The 22,081-nt window shown below is 48.9% G+C and overlaps 1 protein-coding gene across 3 annotated transcripts; it reads left to right on the plus strand.

Moving 5' to 3' along the window:
• The first annotated feature begins 469 nt into the window (after positions 1–469).
• TGFB1I1 (transforming growth factor beta 1 induced transcript 1) lies at positions 470–21,820 on the plus strand. Of its 3 annotated transcripts, none has more exons than XM_053471800.1 (11): positions 470–701; positions 12,257–12,355; positions 12,437–12,501; positions 13,057–13,166; positions 13,682–13,745; positions 13,970–14,048; positions 17,710–18,063; positions 18,298–18,471; positions 19,272–19,353; positions 19,881–20,029; positions 20,989–21,820. In XM_053471800.1, the coding sequence occupies exons 3-11, from the start codon at positions 12,443–12,445 to the stop codon at positions 21,253–21,255; spliced, it is 1,338 nt and encodes a 445-aa protein (XP_053327775.1). In that variant the 5' UTR covers positions 470–701; positions 12,257–12,355; positions 12,437–12,442; the 3' UTR covers positions 21,256–21,820. The 3 variants fall into 3 exon arrangements, with proteins under 3 accessions (XP_053327775.1, XP_053327772.1, XP_053327774.1); XM_053471797.1 differs by lacking the exon at positions 470–701 and adding an exon at positions 989–1,159 and having other exon boundaries at positions 12,234–12,355; XM_053471799.1 differs by lacking the exon at positions 470–701 and adding an exon at positions 989–1,159.
• Positions 21,821–22,081: the final 261 nt, after the last annotated feature.

Below are 22,081 nucleotides of genomic sequence, written 5' to 3' on the forward strand. Positions count from 1 at the left end.
ATTTTGAGCCCGTACATGTACAGGCTTTGTCATCAAGGGGTTAATTGTAACAGCTCTCAGTACTCCGAAAGGGTACATCCTCTAAACCTACCCACATTTTTGCTTGGCAGTATTTACTGTTGTTGCCTCTATCGGTACAATGTTTGTGGGGCAGTATGTATTGATGTTGCCAGTGTGTTTATGGTGCAGTCCCACTATATGGGGCAGTATGTATATATATATATATATACATACATATATATATATATATATATATACATATATATATATATATTGTCTCCGGTGTCTCTTTCCCACATTCCTGACATACATGTGCTCACGTACACTCATTGTTTCACTCCCCAGAAATGCCCCCACGCCGGCGCACCGTCTCTCCCCCTCGTCGGGCTCTGCATCCCTTGCTTTTTTTTTTTTTGAATAAACCTCAAACAGGAAATGGCTTCCTCCAAAATTGTTTCCAGAGACGAGAAGTAGAGAAACAGACACACGGCAACGCGTATGCAAAGATACACACTGCAACGCGTGTACAAAGAGACACACGTTAAACGCGTATCCAAAGACGCACTGGGACACAAACAGATCGCTGGATACGGGACAGAAGCAAAAGACCCCCATGGAAGGATGAGGGTCCGTTGAGTAGGATAGTTTTAGAACAACGTGAATAATGCTGCAGCCCAATCCGGCCCAGGCGGACAGGTGTGGTAAGTTGGGGTTAGATCGACATTTTGTGAGATTCTGCGGAGACCCTCCCTCTGTCTCTTTCAGATGTTTATATCTTCCCCAATATAGGAGACGTCTGTTTCCCATAAAAGGAAATAAAGAGATGTTAGGGAACCCTCCCTGCCTCTCCTCCTCATCCTCCCTGCCTCTCCTCCTCATCCTCCCAGCCCTGCCCTCTCATCATATCCCTCTTTCATTCTTCTAGTCGTTCTTTTATTTCTTCGTCTTGGTCCTCGTCTCTTTCCCACGTTTCTACCACGTTTCTTCACCCTGTCCGAAGGCCCAGGGGCCCTCATAGTCTTATCCCTGCTGATCCTCTCCCGCGGTTCATCCCCTCCATTTACCTGCACACTTCGGTAACGCGCAGGACTTGCGAGCTCGCGCCAGGCGGCCGCCGGGGATTAGGGTGTGGTGTGTCTGCACAAAATGGAGGATTTGGGTAAGTTAGGGCTTTCAGAGGACCCTCAGATGTTCATAATGTGCAGTATCTGGGGTTACTGCACGGGTGTAGCGAGTGGGTCCGGCGGGTTGGTGCCATGCACTGTGTGGGTCGGTTTCCGGTGTATGTGTTCATGGCGGGTGTTCTGTAGGATGCTTTTTGTCTGTCGGTTTACTGCTTTTCCAAATGAAATCTGCGAGATGCCTCCTGCAATGTGTAGTTAAACGTACATAGAACCCGCCGGCAGATCAGACCCATTCGACCCGTCAAGTCGCCCGTTTCTCCTGCTGTAAAAACTTTAATCAGTCGTTGGTCTCGTCTTAGATTCAGGAGCTGTATGTCTATCCCATGCGTGTTTAATACCCTCACTATATTACCCTCTACCACTTCTGCTGGGAGGCTGCTCCACTTATCTACCACCCTCTCAGTAAAGTAAAACTTACTTACATCCCATCTCAGTCTTGGACGCTCTAGTGTTAGACTCTGGTCTCCTGTGGTAAATTTTCTAATCCTTTGAAATAAATTCCCTCCTGTCCTTTATCTGTTTAAATGTGTTTTTCCCATCTCTCTACCTCCCATCTGCTTACTCTCTTATCTCCCCTGTCTCTCTCTCTCCCAACCTCTATCTCTCCCATTCCCTCTCCCTCTCTTTTCTCTCTCCTGTCTTTCTCACTCTCTCCCCCCTCCCCTCTCTCTCTCTCCTTTCCCGTCCTCTCTCTTCTCACCCATCCCCTCTCTCGCTGTTCTCTCCCCCAAGCCAGACATATTGCAATCCCTCATTCTTTGGTATAGTTATGGCAATGAGTCAGCCCTGTGTAATGTATAGTTAGGTCAGTGAGGTGGCCTTGTATAAAATGTACAGGGCCTGCGCGCTCATTTAACTATACATTATACAGGGGCCGGCCCCGCTCATTTATCTATACATTATACAGGGCTGGCTCAGGAAGATCCCTGATGTGGGCCCCTGATGTGCAGACTCCCGGGTTAGTGAATACCTGGGGTTGGCAACAGGGGAGGGCTGGCAGCCTAAGGCCTGGGGGGCAAGTCTAGTCAACTGGCCCATTGCACCATCAAAGCGGCTGCGAGCGACATTGAAAGTGGCCGTCGTGCGGCAGTCACTCCACCAGCGCCTAATGAAATTAAAGTGGCCGGCGTGCACACACCGCATGCCTCAGCTCTTCATTACACCCCTTTTAAGACGTGGGAAGAGGAGCTGAGGCATGGCCGTTGGGTCTGACTGCCGCATGATGCAGGGGCGTACCTAGAGTATTTGGCACCTGTGGCAGACCCTGTATGTGGCACCCCCCCCCACACACATACACACACTTTAAAACTGCATAGTTTCTATGGTTAGGCAAACATTGACGGGATACAGCATAACTGTTATCATTATATACTTAGGGATTATGCTGTACCACCGTCAATGTGTGCCTATACATTGAGCCAGACACTGACAACCCCTATCACTATATACTAAGCCAAACATTGATGTGGTGTAGGCTTACCACTTTAGTGACTGGCATAGTATATAGTAGGGATGCACCGAAATGAACATTCTGTACTGAAACTGAAAATTCAGCATTCACTTGGCCAAAACTGAGAAAAAAAAACTTTAAAATACTTTATTAAAAGTAACACCAAAATTAGACAAAAAAATCAACAACAATATTAACATATATATATATATATATATATATACACACATATATATAACAACAATCACAATCCTATCATGCCCAGGTTCTAGCATGTGCTGGTTGACTTAGCATGATAGGAGTGTGATTGCTGTTTGCAATTATATATATATATATATTAATACTGTCATTGAATTATTCTGTCCAATAAAAGTGTTAACACACCGAAGTTGGACCAAAAAATAATTTATAACAGCAATCACACTCCTATCATGCCTAGGCAGCCACTACATGCTGGAATCTGGGCATGAAAGGAATGTGATTACGGACTCCCTATGCCAAGCTATCCTCCAACACTTACACATCCATGCTATCTGAAACCCTCATTCACAAACATTCAGCATAACACCCATCACTCTCACACACTTACATTCAGCATAACACCCATCACTCTCACACACTTACATTCAGCATAACACCCATCACTCTCACACACTTACATTCAGCATTACACCCATCACTCTCACACACTTACATTCAGCATAACACCCATCACTCTCACACACTTACATTCAGCATAACACCCATCACTCTCACACACTTACTAATCCACTCTCTCCTACCTTTTCTTCTTTCACTCTCACTTTTCCTCCTCCTCCTCTTCTTCTTCTTCTACTTCTACTTCTTCTTCTTCTTCTTCCTGTCCTTCCGGTGCACTGAAGACGGTGGGCGTGGCTTCAGTGTTGTGTGCCGGGATTTGACATCAAGTCCCGGCGCACAGCCGCGCGCATCATTTCAGAAGGCGTGCCGGCATGGTGGCACCCTTCAGATGAGCGGCAGCCGGGGCGGACTGCCTCCCCCCCCGCCAGGTACGCATGACGGCCGCATTCAATCCTGCTCGCGGCCGCTTAGTTTTTAACACCGGCCCGGATTTAGGGCGGCCTGGGGGGCAATTGCCCCCCTGCCCCCCGGCCCAGCCCGCCCCTGGTTGGCAATATGTGGAACTGTTCACCGCTGGATATAACTCAACACACAGCCATTAATGTCTAACACCTTGGCAACAAAAGTGAGTACACCCCTAAGTGGAAATGTCCAAATTGGGCCCAATTAGCCATTTCCCCTCCCCGGTGTCATGTGACTCGTTAGTGTTACAAGGTCTCAGGTGTGAATGGGGAGCTGGTGTGTTACGTTCACTGTTATTGCTCTCACATACTGGTCACTGGAAGTCCAACATGGCGCCTCATGTCAAAGGACTCTCTGAGGATGTGAAAAAAGAATTGTTGCTCTACAGAAAGATGGCCGAGGCTAAAAGAAGATTGCCAAAACCCCGAAACTGAGCTGCAGCACGGTGGGCAAGACCATACAGCGGTTTCACAGGACAGGCCCCACTCAGAACAGGCCCCACTCAGAACAGGCCCCACTCAGAACAGGCCTCGCCATCGTCGACCGAAGAAGTTGAGTGCACATGCTCAGCGTCAGCCTGTCAGTGCCCAGATCATACGCTGCACAGAGCCGGCCTTAAGTGTTCTCACTGCCTTTCCCCCCTGCCCCTTCTCACTGCCTCCCCCCCTGCCCCTTCTCACTGCCTCCCCCCCACCCCTTCTCACTGCCCCTTCTCACTGCCTCCCCCCCTACCCCTTCTCACTGCCTTCCCCCGCCCCTTCTCACTGCCCCCCCCTGCCCCTTCTCACTGCCTTCCCCCCTGCCCCTTCTCACTGCCTTCCCCTCACCCCCTCTCCCTACTTCTCATTATGCTTACTTACCTTGTAAGATGTTAAATGAAGTTAATATGACATCATATTTCGGTGCTCAGCATTAAATGAAGTTAATATGACATCATATTTCCCTGCCATCCCAGGTGACACTATGAGAGACTCCTCCTCCGTACCTGAGATAGGGCAGGACTCAAACATTTAAAAGGCCCCTCCCCTCCTAGCACCCTCAGTGTTTTTCCTGCCCTACATCAGGTAGGGAGGACTCGTCTCCCGTTTGTTATTTTATTTCGGCTCTAGGTTGAGCCGTTTCTCCCTAGGGCTAAGCCCCCTCGGGTGGGGGTAGCCTCTGCACCTTAGCCGGTGGCTGGTGCTGCGCGGCCCGGCGCTTACTTACCCTGGCGGTGCGGTGTTCCGTCCGGCTTCCTTCCCTCAGCTCCCCGCTGTTTCCACTGCCGCTCGCTGTTTCTAGACGCCGCGGCTCGGCGTCTCAGCATTTTTTAAAGATGGCGTCTCGGTTTTTTCCGGCTCGGTTCGCAGGCATGTCCGGTATGCGTTCCAAGCCTCGTTTTCATGTCAATTCAAAATTTTGGCGCCAGATTTGCTGCTGTTGCAGCTTGTAGCCTGATTTGCAGCTATTTAAGCGGTGTGGTGAGTTGACAATGGATTATTATATATTTTTCTGACGGTGCTGTTGCATTTTGTCTGATTATGTCTGCTCCAGATAATTCTGAGCCTCCCTCTGTTGAGGAGAGACCTAAAAAGGCTTTAACTAAATCAAAACATGCGCAGTGTTCTGGTTGTCACAGGCCTCTGCAGGATGCTAAGAAAAAGCTCTGTTCTGCCTGTCTAAAGTCCGTTGCGGATTCAGAAGCCTCTGGTGGGAGAGAGTTTTTGGCCTGGCTTAAGGAGGAGATGCAGTCCACCTTTTCGGCTTTTCGTCAATCGGTTCCTGCTCCTTCCCATCTTCCGGCAGTTCGGGAACCATCGCTCCTGGGTTACCAGCAATTTTCTGACTCCGAGTTAGATTATCCTGAGCTGGAGGAATATTCTTCTGAGGAAGGTGAAATCCGAGAGGAAAGTTCCTATTTGTTCCCGGTGGAAGAGATTGATACTCTCATTTCTGCGGTAAAGTCTGCCATGAACTTGGAGGAAACTGCGACGCCTAAGAAGGATCACTTCTTTGCCGGCTTCTCCAAGCAGTCACCTTCTTTTCCTGTGCACCCTGCCTTATCCGACATCATTAAGCAGGAGTGGAATCATCCAGAGAGGAGGGTTAACCTGTCTAGGCGGGTGAAACGCCTCTTTCCGTTTGAGGAGGACTTTGAAAAATTTTGTGCAACTCCGCTGGTTGACACCGCGGTAATGAAAGTTTCCAGAAAGACTGCCTTGCCGCTGGAGGATGGCTCTCATTTCTCGGATCTGATGGAGAAGAAGGCTGAAGCAGCTGTTAAGAAATCTTTTGAAGCTTCCTCTGCTGCTTTTAAACCTGGCATAGCATCTGCCTCAGTGTCTCGAGCTGTTAAAATCTGGCTGTCACAGATCGAGGAGGAGGTTGCGGCAAAAACGCCTAGAGAAACTATCCTTAAGAACATTGCTGCTCTCAAATTGGCAGTGGATTTTCTCTGCGATGCCTCGGTTGAAAATGTCAGGATGTCAGCCAGGGCCTCTGCACTTTCGGTGGCGGCCAGACGGGCCTTATGGCTTAAAGCCTGGGGGGCTGACAATGCCTCAAAGAATAGACTGCTAAATATCCCTTTTAAAGGAGGGTCTCTGTTTGGCGAGGAGCTGGAGTCCCTGCTTGAGAAGACGACTGGGGATAAACATTGGATGCCTCTACGCAGAACTGCTCCCAGGAGGCGGCAGTCCTTTCGTCCATACTTTCCAGGCCAGTCCAGGGGTTATGGTTCCGGTTTCTTTCGCCCTGCAAGGGAGCATGCCTTCCGGGGCAGATTCCATCGTGAGAGAGGTAGACACGACAGGTTCGCCTTCCCCAAAGCGGCCCAGGATCCCAAAGGTTTTGCATGACTCGTCAGTCATCCCGGTGGGAGGAAGACTTCGGCATTTCATGGACTATTGGTTCCTCATCACCAAGGATTCCTGGGTGAGATCCATCATATCCCAGGGTTATCGACTGCAATTCGAAAGCAAACCTGCAGACCGGTTTTTGATCTCCCACCTTCCGCAGAACCTGGAACAGCGGGGATTCCTGCTGTCTGCTGTCCATCAATTTGTACAGACAGAAGTCCTTATTCCTGTACCCCGGCAGGAACAGGGTCAAGGAGTTTATTCTCGGGTCTTTTTGGTTCCAAAGTCACCAAAGGGGTTTCGTCTCATTATAGACCTACGTTTCCTGAACCGTCACCTTCGTTTCCTAAGGTTCAAGATGGAGACCATAAGATCAGCACTGGACTCTCTAAACCTCCAGGACTTCATGGTCTCCATAGACCTAAAGGATGCGTATCTTCATGTTCCTATGCATCCCTCCCATCATCGGTTTCTGCGGATAGCTATTCCTTGGGGTTCAAGAATCAGTCATTTCCAATTTCAAGCCCTGCCATTTGGACTGTCTCCAGCCCCCAGAGTGTTTACAAAACTCCTTTCAGTGGTGGTGGCCCATTTCAGACGTCAGGGCATTTCGGTCATCCCTTACTTAGACGATTGGCTCATTCACACGCATTCAGCGACTCTCCTTCAGTCTCACCTGTCCCGGGTGGTCCAGACGCTTCAGGATCTCGGCTGGATTCTAAATTGGGAGAAGTCCAAGTTAGTTCCTTCTCAACGATTGGAGTTCCTCGGCCTTCACCTGGATTCCTGCGAAGGAAAAGCTTTTCTTCCTTCGAGCAAGATCAGCGGTATTTACTCCCTAACCTGCAAGGTGCTTTCTGCACGAAAAAGTCCACTAAGGCGGTGTATGTCTCTTCTCGGCAAGATGACTTCAGCAAGATATGCAGTTCCCTGGGCCCTGGCTCACATGAGGGTCCTTCAGAATCATATTCTTCATTTGATGGAACAGAATCCATTCGCTCTGGACAGACTGGTTCGTCTTCCTCCGCATGTCAAGGCATCCCTCTCCTGGTGGCTCCTGCGAGATACTCTGGCCTCGGGAAGACGATGGGCCTGGTCATCCAAAGAGCTCCTGACGACGGACGCAAGCAGTACAGGCTGGGGGGCAACTTATCGGGACAACTTTGCTCAAGGTCTCTGGTCGCCTGCCACTCAGCTCCTACCCTCGAACTGCCTGGAGCTGCTGGCAGTGGAGAATGCCCTTCATCACTGGGAAAAGCATCTCTTTGGCGGCAACATCCTGCTTCGTTCCGACAATCGGGCGGTTGTCGCCTACATCAACAAGCAGGGGGGTACAAGAAGTCCTCGCCTACTGCGTCTAGCTCTCAGGATTTCCTTTTGGGCAGAATCACGTCTCATGACTTTGTCTGCGGTTCACCTTCGGGGGGCTTTGAATTCCCAAGCCGACTTTCTAAGCAGAACTCCTGTTCTAAGCCACGAATGGGCTTTGCATCCGGCAGCCTTCCACATGATTGTCCAACGGTGGGGAATGCCCGAGATAGATCTCATGGCCTCCAGGGACAATGCTCAAGTTCCGGCGTTCTTTTCTCTCAATCCTCGGGACCAGCCTTTGGCGGTGGATGCCTTCGCCCAGACTTGGAGTTTCAACCTCGCCTATGTTTTCCCTCCATTGCCTCTGATATCCAAGGTTCTGCAAAAGATCAAGTTCGACCGGGCATCAGTTATTCTGGTCGCCCCGGACTGGCCCAGGCGTGTCTGGTACGCAGGCCTAGTCTCACTCAGCCACACACCACCCCTACGGCTCCCGGCCTGGGAAAACCTGCTTCACCAGGGTCAGTTCCTTCATCCAAATCCTGCGGTATTTCAGCTGACGGCTTGGAGGTTGAACGGAGGATTCTGAGGTCTCGAGGCTTCTCTGAGTCGGTTACGGAAACTCTTCTGCGCAGTCGTAAGAAGGTCACATCCATCAGATACATTAAAGTGTGGAAGAAGTTTTGTAGCTGGTGTGGATCCAGGAAAATTCTTCCCTCAGAGTGTTCTCCAGCTGCTATTCTGGAGTTTTTGCAGACGGGGTTTGACCATGGACTTCAGCCTTCTACCATCAAGGTTCAGATTGCTGCCATTAGTGCTTTACTTGGCTTTAATTTGAGTTCTGTTCCAATCATCAGGCGTTTCTCCAAGGCTATGGTGCGTATTCGTCCTCGCCCTGTCTCCAAGATGGTTCCCTGGGACCTGAACCTGGTCCTTCGCAGGCTCATGTTGCCACCTTTTGAGCCTCTTCAATCAGTGTCCCTACACCTGTTGTCTCTGAAGACGGCCTTCCTGGTGGCCATTACCTCTGCGAGGCGTATCAGTGAACTCCAGGCCCTTTCTATGAAAGAACCATTTCTGCGTTTTTTTCCGGATAAGGTCATCCTCGCCTTGCCCCCGGAATTCTCACCCAAAGTACAGACGGCGTTTCACAGGGACCAAGAAATTGTGTTGCCTACGTTCTTCTCGTCCCCTCAATCGGCAGAAGAAGAAGCGCTCCATACGTTGGACTTAAAAAGATGTCTTTCTATTTATCTGGAACGCACGCAGCCTGTGCGCAAATCATCTAGTTTGTTTATAGCCTCTTCTGGTCCCAGTAGAGGTCTTGGCATTTCTAAGCGTACGGTGGCGAAATGGATTGTGTCTACTATCTGTTTAGCTTACACAGCAGCTGGCGGGGTTCCCCCTCCGGGGATTCGTGCCCACTCTACCCGCGCAGTTTCCACTTCATGGGCTGAACGATGTCTTGTCTCGCCTGAACACATCTGTAAAACAGCTACGTGGGGATCTCTCAGTACTTTTGTTCGACATTATAGACTCGATCAAATGGCTCAGGAGGATGCCCTGTTCGGTCGTACGGTTCTTGGGGCAGTGTTTTCCCCCTGAGTGTCTTTGTTTCCCACCCTTCTTCTTTGTTATATCTCTCATAGTGTCACCTGGGATGGCAGGGAAAGATTAAGTTCTACTTACCGAGAGCTTCTTTTCCCTGCCAATCCCTGGTGACACGTTTTGTTCCCTCCCTTCCTTTCAATAAATGTTTGTTTTTGCAGCGATTCTGTTTTCCTGTGTGGTCTTTGATATTCACTGAGGGTGCTAGGAGGGGAGGGGCCTTTTAAATGTTTGAGTCCTGCCCTATCTCAGGTACGGAGGAGGAGTCTCTCATAGTGTCACCAGGGATTGGCAGGGAAAAGAAGCTCTCGGTAAGTAGAACTTAATCTTTCGGTGCTCAGCATGAAACGCCGGCACCGCCGAGCGGTTGCTGAAAACTTCACGAGTAACCGCTCGGCGCCACTGCCCGGGACTTAAATTAAAGCATCAGGGTTTTTTTTGTTGTTTTAACTTTATTTAACACTCTCGATGTTAAATAGAGTTAAAAAAAAACTTTATTTAACGTAGAGGATTTAAATAAAGTAAAAAGAAAAAAAAGATGTTTTAATTTAAGTCCTGGTCAGGCACCCCTGTTGCCATGGCGCCCTGTGCGGCCGCACAGGTCGCACACCCCTAAGGCCGGCCCTGACGCCGTATTTAATTGGTCTGCATGGCTGTCGTCCCAGAAGGAAGCCTCTTCTAAAGATGATGCACAAGAAAGCCCACAAACAGTTTGCTGAAGACAAGCAGACTAAGGACATGGATTACTGGAACCGCGTCCCATACCTCCCAACATTTCAAAATGTGAAAGAGGGACACTTTTTTTTTTAAAAAAAAAAATCTCGCGGAACTCACCAATACAAGCGATTGCACTAAATGTTGCGCTTGCATCTCCAATTAAAACACGCTTCATTTTTGTCAGCACAGTCATGCATATTAAAAATAACCAACACATTGAATTGAATTCCCATAAGGCTCAGCCAGACAAACTACTTCCATGATGCTGGCTGAGCGTCATGGGAAGTGCAGCAACAGTAAAGCTGCAGATGCTAGCTGTGAACTAAAATTCCTATGATTCTCAGCCAGCCAGCTATGTGTTCACCATAATGCTGGCTGAGTATCATTGGAAGAGCAGCAGAGATTCTTTTAAATTAACGTTAGCCTCCCTCCTTTGATTTTGCTACTGCAAACATTTTTAGTTGAAAAAGTTCCATTTTATTCTGTGGAACAAAACAGCGATCGCATTATTCTTCACGATATTCTTGTAACAAACTTTTATTTATTTATTAATTCATGTAAACTATTTTTTTCATATTTAATAAAAGCTATGATTGAGAAATGTTTGTTTTTATTTCCTTCTATTTGCCAGCCTGCCCCCCCCCAGTTATGCACATCCACCCCAGGCTTGCCACTCTGCCTCCCTGATATGCCTTTTAACCCGCTATATGCCTTATACCCCCTATATGCCACTCTGCCTCCAGAAATGCCTTATACCCCCTATATGGCACTCTGCCTCCAGAAATGCTTATACCCCTATATACCACTCTGGCATATAGGGGGTTAAAATATGCCTTATACACCTATATGCCACTCTGCCTCCAGAAATGCCTTATACCCCCTATATGGCACTCTGCCTCCAGAAATGCCTTATACCCCTATATGCCTTATACCCCTATATGCCACTGGCATATCATGGGACAGAGTGGCATATGGGGGGGGTATACAGCATTTCTGGAGGCAGAGTGGCATAAAGGGGGTTAAAAGGCATTTATAGAGGCAGAGTGGCATATAGGGGGTTAAAACACATTTCTGCAGACAGAGTGGCGTTAAGGGGGTTGAAAGGTATATCATGGGGCACTCGTCCTCCAAAAAAGCCTTATGCCCCCCATATAACACTCCATGCCAAGAGGGTTAAGGCAGTGCTGGAAAATAATGGTGGCCACACAAAATATTGACACTTTGGGCTCAATTTGGACATTTCCACTTAGGGGTGTACTCACTTTTGTTGCGGAGGTGTTAGACATTAATGGCTGTGTGTTGGGTTATATTTGAGGGGGCAGTAAAGTTCCTCTGTTATACAGGCTGTGCACTCACTACGTTACATTGTAGCAGAGAGTCATTTCTTCAGTGTTATCACATGAACAGATATAATAACATATTTACAACAATGTGAGGGGTGGACTCACTTTTGTGAAATACTGTATGTGTGTTTATGTAATATATATATATATGTCTGTGTGTGTGTGAGGGCCGTGTGTATATATCTGTGTGCATGTAATGGCAGTGTGTATATATGTATGAGTGTGTGTGTAAGGGCAGTGTGTGTGTATATATGTGTGTTTATGTAAGATATATATACAGTATATGTATATGTGTAAGGGCACTATGTATGTGTGGGTGTGTGTTACAGGGTCACCGCACCCAAGGCTGGATACCTGGCCCTGTCACAGTGCGCGTGTAAGGGCAGTGTATATATGTATATGTAAGATATATATGTGTAAGCGCAGTGTGTATATATGTGTGTATGTGTTAGGGCAGTGTGTATGCGTATATATGTTTATGTAAGATATATATGTATATGTGTCAGTGCAGTGTGTGTGTGTGTTTGTGTATGGTGACACACTGTTTTGGGCCTTTGTAATGGGAATTGAATGAATATTTGGTCGCCGCTCTAGCCTGGGAGACCGTTTCTTATTATTTTAAGTTAAAACGTTTGTCCGTCAATGAGTCCGGTAACGTTAGAATGTCCATTATGAGCCGTGTCCATGTCTGTCCCGGTGAATCTCGTGTGCGTGTTTTTAGATTCTCTCCTGGCTGATCTCCAGATCACGTCTCCTGCGCGATGTCCTGTGTTACTGACGGACGCTCCAAACAAGTCGGACTCTGCTGTCTCGCGTCCACCTCCTCCGGCCTACGGCCTGAAGGTAATACATTGGGTGGGCGCGGTGCCGCTCGTCCCGCATCCCTGGGCGCGCACTGATCGCATTTTTTGTGTTACTTTGCAGACATCGATGTCCAATATGACGCCAGATCCTGAAAACCCTCCAGGAGGGAAAGAACATCTCTACAGGTCTCATACTTCTCAGTGCGCCTCTATGGCCTTTAGACAGTCCCTCTCTGTTACTTGGTCATTAGACTTCCTTCTAGCTCCTCGCAGATTGTATACTCAGTTACGTGACTGTCTCCAGTCTGTGCTCTGGCTGCAGCCTCCACCGCCCTCTCGCGCTGTCATTATAGTATGTCTTCTCCTCTCTGTGTCTGGTGCGGTCTTTTGCTCTATCTTTACAGTATGATATCATCCGCTCTCTGTCTCTGATGCAAAATCCTGCAGTCTCTTGCTTTGTCTTTACCGTATGGTCTCATCTGTCTCTGGTGCAGCCTCCTGCAGTCTCTTACTCTGTCTTTAACTTATGGTCTCATCTGTCTCTGGCGCGGTCTCCTGCAGTCTTTTTCTCTGTCTTTACCATATGGTCTCATCTGCCTCTGGTGCAGTCTCTTGCTTTTTCTTTACCGTATGGCCTCATCTGCCTCTGGCGCAGTCTCCTGCAGTCTCTTTCTCTTTCTTTACCTTATGGTCTCATCTGTTTGGCGCAGTCTCCTGCAGTCTCTTGCTCTGTCTTTACAGTACGGTACAGAAATCTCCTTTAACCCCTGTGGCCCCCGTGGTCGGCGGAGGGCTGTGTGAGTTGGATCGTCTGCTCAATGAACTCAATGCTACTCAGTTCAGCATTGCTGGTATGGAGTATCTCTGCTTGTCTTCCCTTTCTATTCCGTCCCAGACCCAAACACTGTCCCACCGGCTCAAATACTCCTTCTGGCGCGTGTCGCCTGCGCGCCCCAACTACAGAAAGGATCCAGACGGTTTAGGACTGTGGTCTGGAGACTCCCTGAAATTAAATCCAATGATCAAAAACTGGCAGCGCCATGAATAAAAGAGACATGCGCAGCCCGGCCTCGTCACCCGTGTCCTCCCTTTGGTTGGCTGCTAACTATGACTCGCTTTGCATAACATGTCAGCAGGGAGAGAGACATGCGCAGCTCGGTCTTTTCTCGTTTGCGCTCTTTATGACTCGCTTGGTACACGTGACAGTGGAGAGCCATGCGCAGCCCGGACTCGTCTCTTGTTTCCGCTCTTTATGACTCGCTTTGCATAACACGTGACAGTGGAGGACATGCGCAGCCCTGTCCCGTCTCTCCGGTTTGCCATTCATTCTCTTTTCTCTTCATTCAGTGTTTCCTTTTCTCCGCAGATGAGATTTTGGCCCAATTTCCGTCTGGGAAGAAAACAGAGTTTCAGAAAGATGACGACAGAAGGTCTGTGAACAGAGGGCCCTCGCAATGTGTGGGGAACACAAATGAGTCATTATGGGCACCAGGGTGATGGGGGAGGTAATTAGGGCCACAGGGGTCATGCTTGGAGTAAGAGGGGCCATATGGATGAGGCCTAATCAGAGTCAAAGGGCGGAGGGTGGATGAAGGGGTAGCAGGGGTTTGTTGGTGGCACTTTGGTGAAATTAGTGTAATTCTCATTTCCTCAGGACTTTATCTGCATCGTCTGCCACTCAGGAGCTGGACCGGCTCATGGCGTCCTTGTCGGACTTTCACAAACAGAACACGGTGAGTTAATCCCAGATATTAGAAGGTCTGAGGGTGATGTGAGTCATCCGCGGCTCATATTAAATACTATTCGGGCGAATATGAAAACAAACACGAAGGGTGCGTTTTCGTTGTTCAGCCCGAATACCGAACATACAAACATGGCGGTGGCAAAACGTAGCCTAAGACAAAGACACACAACACAAAGAATCTTCGTGTTCGTCTTTACGTACTAACCTCCCTGGTCCCTTCCCCATCTGGCCTACCTTATCTACGCAGCACCACAGGGGTTACAGAAGCGGAAATCCATAAGTGCCGGCAGAGCACTGGTCTCCCTGCTCCAACAGTTAAAAATCCGTATGAACGACCAATAAAGTCGCTTGTACGGACCTTAAACTGTTGGAGCAGGGAGACCGGTGGTCTCTGCCGGCCAAGTTGCGGCACCAGGATATTAAAAGTCTATAAGAGCGTTTCTATTGGTCACCAGCAAGGGGCTCGTCTGCCATCAACCAATGAAGTACAGTTGCTCGTACGGACATTTAAAATCCTGGCGACAAAGCTGCTGCGTAGTCCGTACCGCGTTAACCCCTTATTAACCCCTTCTACAAAAAAACGGCAAAAAACAAAGAAAACAAACGAAACCGAAGAATGTACACGAATATTCCCCCGAACCGAACACAGGAACGGGCGAATATTCGCAGAATATAAAGATCCCCCCCCCACGAAGACAAACATGAAGAGTTGGCCAGCGCCCAAGTCTAGTAAATTCACAGAAGCAAGAATATGAACCCGGTATGAAGGGGTTCAGTTGCCCCGGTAGGGTGACCCCATCGGTGCTGTCTCCCGGAAAACATGGCCGATGCGGTCATCCTAGGCAACAGGTCTAACGCAGGATTATGCAGTATGTCTGCTGTCTCATATTACGACGTTTGCGTTCCTCTCATATCCGCTGATAAAGAAGAAGTCGCTGCTTAACCTGGTCGTGTGGTTACCCCGGCCCCAGGCCGCTGTGACGTGCTGTGATATGGCCTCGCACGTAGGGCTGTTACCTGCCTGCTCTGTGCGCGGGTCATGCTGGCGGAGGGGACAGCGTCTGGCATTAGCCATCCGAATCATCCTTAGGGGTCGCTCATTGACGGCAGCAGGGAGATGCGGTTTTAGCCTCTCTATAAACTGCTTTTGTATACAGTAATAACTCCCCAGCGCTATATACAGTAATATAACCCCCAGCGCTGTATTCAGTAATATAACCCCCAGCACTGTATACAGTAATATAACCCCCAGCGCTGTATACAGTAATATACCCCACAGTAATAACCCCCCAGCGCTGTATACAGTAATATAACCCCCAGCGCTGTATACAGTAATATACCCCACCAGCGCTGTATACAGTAATATAACCCCCAGCGGTGTATTCAGTAATATAACCCCCCAGCACTGTATACAGTAATATAACCCCCAGCGCTGTATACAGTAATATAACCCCCCAGCGCTGTATACAGTAAAATAATCCCCAGCGCTGTATACAGTAATATAACCCCCAGCGGTGTATTCAGTAATATAACCCCCCAGCACTGTATACAGTAATATAACCCCCAGCGCTGTATACAGTAATATAACCCCCCAGCGCTGTATACAGTAAAATAATCCCCAGCGCTGTATACAGTAATATAACCCCCAGTGCTTTATACAGTAATATAACCCCCCAGCGCTGTATACAGTAAAATAATCCCCAGCGCTGTATACAGTAATATAACCCCCCAGCACTCTATACAGTAATATAACCCCCAGCGATGTATACAGTAATATAACCCCCAGCGCTGTATACAATAATATAACCCCAAGCTCTATATACAGTAGTATAACCCCCAGCGCTGTATACAGTAATATACCCCCCAGCGCTGTAAATAGAAATATAACCCCCAGCACTGTATACAGTAATATAACCCCCAGCGTTGTATACAGTAATATAATATCCAGCGCTGTATACGGTAATATAACCCTGCAGCAGGGCCGGCCCTACAACGGAGCCGACTGGGGCAATTGCCCCAGGCGGCACTTTTGAAGGGGCGGCACTTTGCCGCCCCAAGCGCTTTTTTTTTTAAGCGGAGGAGAGAGAGGGGCGCCTAGTGGTTTTCGCTTACCCGCTCGGCACCCCTCTCTCTCTCCTCGGCGGCGAGTCTCCCTGTTCAGTCTCGGTGCCGGCTTGTAATGCTGAGCGCCGGAAGTGGCGTCAATTTCCGGCACTCGGCATTACAAGCCGGCACCGTGGCAGAGCAGGGAGACTCGCCGCAGGACTGTTTAAACGTAAGTACTTTTAAAAGGGGGGGGGTAAGGGTAGATAATGGCGGCATTAAGTCTTGGGCCGGCCCTGCACTGCTGTATACAGTAATATAACCCTCCAGTGCTGTATACAGTAATAACCCCCCAGTGCTGTATACAGTAATATAACCCCCCCAGTGCTGTATACATTAATATAACCCCCAGCGCTGTATACAGTAATATAACCCCCCAGCGCTGTATACAGTAACATAACCCTCAGCGCTGTATACAGTAATATAACCCCCAGCACTGTATACAGTATTATAACCCCCAGCGATGTATATAGTAATATACCCCCCAGCGCTGTATACAGTAATATAACCCCCAGCGCTGTATACAGTAATATAACCCCGCCAGCACTGTATATAGTAATATAACACCCCAGCGCTGTATAGAGTAATATAACCCCCAGCACTGTATACAGTAATATAACCCCCAGTGCTGTATACAGTAATATAACCCCCCAGCGCTGTATACAGTAATATAACCCCCAGCGCTGTATACAGTAATATAACCCCCAGCGCTGTATACAGTAATATAACCCCAGCACTGTATACAGTAATATAACCCCCAGCGCTGTATACAGTAATATAACCCCCAGCACTGTACACAGTAATATAACCCCCCAGCGCTGTATACAGTAATATAACCCCCAGCACTGTACACAGTAATATAACCCCCCAGCGCTGTATACGGTAATATAACCCCCAGCACTGTACACAGTAATATAACCCCCAGCACTGTACACAGTAATATAACCCCCAGCGCTGTATACAGTAATATAACCCCCAGCACTGTACACAGTAATATAACCCCCAGCGCTGTATACAGTAATATAACCCCCAGCACTGTATACAGTAATATAACCCCCAGCGCTATATACAGTAATATAACCCCCCAGCGCTGTATACAGTAATATAACCCCCAGCGCTGTATACAGTAATATAACCCACCAGCGCTGTATACAGTAATATAACCCCGCAGCGCTGTATACAGTAATATAACCCCCAGCGCTGTATACAGTAATATAACCCTGCAGTGCTGTTTTTTGCCTCCGAGTGGCTTCTAAATGTATCTTATAGCTGGCGCAGGTCCGGTTCCCCTCTCCTTTTCTGTAAAGGTGGCAATTTTCTCCTGAGCTGATGAGAATCATGTTTTCTTTGTTATTTTTACTATTTGGTTGCCATATTTCACGGAACATTGTTTTTTTTGCATCCTCAAGCCTCTGCTACTCAAAAGATGAATAGCGATGAGCGTGGCGTCTGCCTTTACATTGTTACTGCCCGTTAACGGTGGATGTAATGGGGAATCATTCCTTTTAGCGATCATCAGGCCATAACCCTTTTTTCTCCCAATTTAGGGTTCTTTCGCTCCACAAGACCTAATTGCAAGTCGTGCTGAAATGGCATCTAATCCTAAAATTCCTCAAGGGGAAATTGAAGGTCTGCAGGACACGTCTGGTCCGCAGCATCATGGTGTCCAATGCAACGCAGGAGCCCCGCAGGAAGCAGTCACTCTGAAGACTTCTGAGGACGCGTCAGACGCCAGGGGTAGAGAGGGAATATCCTGCCCCAAGCCTTCAGAAGACTCGTCTTCTCCCAAAACTGACCTGGACTCCATGATGGTGAAACTTCAGTCCGGCTTGAAACTGCAAGGCATTGAAACACAGAGTAAAGGTCTGTGTCAGAGCTGCCACCGACCCATAGCTGGACAGGTAACATACATATAATCTGTATTTACACACGCATGCACACATCTGGGTAGTTTATATGGTGTGGGGCACATGAAGTCTGCTAACGCTATTCCCGCAGCTTCTCAGTCAATATAATTAGCTGAAAGCCGCAGAGAACGCATGCACTTTGGGGATGTTTGCTTGTGTTCATTTCCGTTATTTTATCTATCGTAGTCACCTCTGGATGAATGCTGCCAATAACGTGTTTTGTTACAGGTTGTGACCGCGTTGGGACACGCGTGGCACCCGGAGCACTTTGTGTGCGCCCACTGTCACACAATGATTGGAAGCACAAACTTCTTTGAGAAGGATGGTCAGCCATATTGTGAGAGGGATTATTTTGCGTTACACGCCCCAAGGTGCTCCATGTGCGACTTGCCCATCCTGCAGGTAGAGATGTGTCCTCTGTGTGCCGCGGCTCTTGCCTCTCCTCTTTGGCCACCGTTAATAACCTCTCTTTGCTTTCTCTTCCCCTCACTCAGTTTCCAAGTTCTGTCTGTCTTCCCACTTTATCTCATTTGATGGAAATGCTGGTCATGCAAACACAATGTAGACCACTGTAGCACCAGGACGTAGAATACCTCTCAGCACCGGCCACAGGGCTTAGAGTCATCTCATCATGGCAGGCCATGGGATTAGGAGACTGGCTGTATCATTTGGGGCAGGAGGCATTCTCAGGATTGTTTACCTCTGGGTCAAGCTGTGCATTCTGGAGAAACCCGTCTAGGGGGCACCATGCCCTGTGCAACATTACCGGGGGCTCCCTGGTGCGCCTCTTATTGAATGGGCTGACTGGGAAGATCTTTGATCACCCTTGGAACCGGCCCATTTGGACTGCTGAAGCCTGTGCACAGCCTTCGCCACCCTCATCTACAGTGCTGCATGTCTTCCAAGGCAGACATGAAGTTCTGTCCCAGAGCTCTGAACAGAGGGCGTACGATGAGAGTCCTGGCTAGAGGTAGGTCCTGGAGGGTGGCTGAGAAGATTGACCCCATACATACCCCACTGTGCGGGGTAGTCATACAGGGTGGTAGGGAATGCATGGCTCCCGCTAGTGACTCCTGTAATGGTGAAGTATTTAGAGAAGTAGCGAGGACACGGAGATGGTCGCACTCTTCCTCTGCTTGCACTCTTCCTCTACCCTTGTTATCTCCTTCCCACTTAACTCTTCCTGCTTGAATCTTTTGTAGAATATGGTGACCGCGCTCGGCCGCACGTGGCATCCGGAGCATTTTTGTTGCAGAATCTGCAAAAAACAAATCGGTGAAGAAGGTGAGTAGCCTTTTCTCTCTGTAATGTCCTGACTTAACTCAGTGATCGCGCTCCCAGCCTCCAGTGACCAGACGTATGAAGTTGTCTCCTGATCCAGAGGGCATATTATCCACACGCTAACCCATGATTCAGACATAGCTGCCCCGTCATTACCTGGTGTCTCAATGACTGGCCTTGACCCTTCTCTGTCTCAGCTATGTAGCTTGGTGTGGGGGCCAAAATGCTATAGATGTGGCCCTCATGGGGGTTCAAGCTCTCATCGAAGTGTCCCTGATGTGTCATGCGGCTTAGAAAACACCAGCAGCATGTAATCATCTGAAATGTTCCGGAACGTGCCCCCCCCAATGAACAACCCTCCACGGGTAACTTTAATCCATTCAGCTTTCTGTCACAAGACCTTCCATAAATACGAGGGCCACTCGGGACAAGTTCTGTACCTCACCAAAGAAGCCGGTGTTAACCCTTTCTCAACCTCTGCTATCCTGAGTGATGTGCCTTGCTTTGATTCTTTGCTGTGGTTTCTGCAGGGTTCCACGAGAAGGATGGCGTCCAGTACTGCTCCGAGGATTATTTCCGACTGTTCGGTGCCGTCTGTGCCGGCTGCTCAGAGCCGGTGAAGGAGAGCTACATATCGGCCCTTGGGGGCTTGTGGCATCCTCACTGCTTTGTCTGCCATGTTAGTGATTGAGGCTTCTGCTGCAACCTGCACGGGGCGTTTGGACCAATGGAATGAGGCCGTATTGGACCTGGTTTAGTCGGGGAACGGGTGCTGACTGTAGACGGTGCACTGTATGGACTTCTTAGGGTTATAGTAGCCCGCTGACATTTACCTTAAGTCTTTTCTCTCTGCGAGTTCCCTAATGTCAAGATATGTATTTATATTTGCTTGGTGTCCTGACATAAGGGGGCAGCAACGCTGGTGTCCTGTCAAAAGGGGGCAGTAACGCTGGTGTCCTGACATAAGGGGGCAGTAACGCTGGTGTCCTGACATAAGGGGGCAGTAACGCTGGTGTCCTGACATAAGAGGACAGTAACGCTGGTGTCCTGTCATAAGAGGGCAGTAACGCTGGTGTCCTGACATAAGGGGGCAGTAACGCTGGTGTCCTGACATAAGGGGGCAGTAACATGGTGTCCTGTCATGAGGGGCAGTAACGCTGGTGTCCTGTCATAAGGGGGCAGTAACATGGTGTCCTGTCATGAGGGGCAGTAACGCTGGTGTCCTGTCATAAGGGGGCAGTAACATGGTGTCCTGTCATAAGGGGCAGTAATGTTGGTATCCTGTCATAAGGGGCAGTAACGCTGGTGTCCTGACATAAGGGGGCATTAACATGGTGTCCTGTCATAAGAGGCAGTAACGTTGGTATCCTGTCATAAGGGGCAGTAACTTTTGTCTTTGGCTCCCGTTCTGCCCATTGCAAATAACTCAATTTAATGCAAACACTAAAAGGGAGTTAAATTTGTCTGAAAAACTGCTTTGTGGGGCCACAGGGCAGGAGCTGACCCCCGGACTTAGATAGTAGAATCTAATATCTGCACAATGGCCACTTACCGGAAACGAGAGGCCGGTGAGACGAGGGAAGGATGGGACGAGCCCTGAAGCCGCCTTCACCTCTAACGTGTCCCGTTCCTTTGCAGGTCTGCCGCACTCCATTCATCAATGGAAGCTTCTTTGAAAGCGATGGTCTCCCTCTCTGTGAAACACATTACCATTCACGGCGCGGTTCGCTCTGCGCCGGGTGTGATCAACCAATCACAGGTCGCTGTGTCACCGCGATGGGAAGGAAGTTTCACCCTCAGCACCTAAGCTGCACTTTCTGCCTGCGGCAGCTGAACAAGGGTACTTTCCGGGAGCACGATGGGAAGCCCTACTGCCAAGCCTGCTACGGCCGCCTGTACGGGTAGAGACGCGGTCCCGCCGGAGGAATCCTGCCATTGGCTTGTGCTGCAGGGGACTCTGTGGGACCCATGACATGCTCCGCATGGCGGAATGTATATACTGCGCCGCCAGCTCTGCCTGGGGCGTCACGTTTGATGTAGTAACGACACGGGACATTAACCTGCACCGCATGCGCACGTTTTCACTATTTCAGCCGTTTTTCAGAGTTGACGCTCTAAGCAGCATTTAGAATAGTCGGCTGCTGGGTAAAGACACACCTGCTTCCTGCTCACAGTGGGCGGGGCCTCGCGCCTGCTGTCCTCCAGCGCTCTGCGGGGGTACGAGGCTCCTAATTGGATGACGCAGCGCTCTGCGGGGGCGCGAGGCTCCTAATTGTATGACGCAGAACTCTGCAGGGGGTGTGAGGCTCCTAATTGTATGACGCAGAACTCTGCAGGGGGTGTGAGGCTCCTAATTGTATGACGCAGCGCTCTGCTGGGATGAGGGTAAAGCAACTTTAAATAAAAATGTAATTTTCTGTATGTTCTTAAAGCTGATTTAAATTCTCACAAATATTGGCAATAAAAATCTCACAGTGCTTGTGTGTGGTTTTTTCATGTGTGTGGTTTTTTCATGTGTGTGGTTTTTTCATGTGTGGGGTTTTTCATGTGTGTGATTTTTTGCTTTCTGACCATGTAAAGCAGATCTGTGTGTGTAATATTAATATATATGTATTCTAGCCCCTATAAGTACGTGTATAAATGATGACAAATGATGTCATCATATTATTAGTATCAGAGAAAACACGTTTTACTGTTCGCTCGGCTTTTTGGGTGCAGAAGCTGCTTCTAG

Source organism: Spea bombifrons, chromosome 7 (assembly GCF_027358695.1).
Source record: "Spea bombifrons isolate aSpeBom1 chromosome 7, aSpeBom1.2.pri, whole genome shotgun sequence".
Classification (NCBI taxonomy): domain Eukaryota; kingdom Metazoa; phylum Chordata; class Amphibia; order Anura; family Pelobatidae; genus Spea; species Spea bombifrons.

Excerpts from the sequence above, each read along its gene's own strand:
- TGFB1I1 (XM_053471797.1), top strand. Across the intron at positions 18,472-19,271 it reads GCGACTTGCCCATCCTGCAG|AATATGGTGACCGCGCTCGG; the intron begins GTAGAGATGTGT and ends AATCTTTTGTAG. Across the intron at positions 19,354-19,880 it reads AAAACAAATCGGTGAAGAAG|GGTTCCACGAGAAGGATGGC; the intron begins GTGAGTAGCCTT and ends TGGTTTCTGCAG.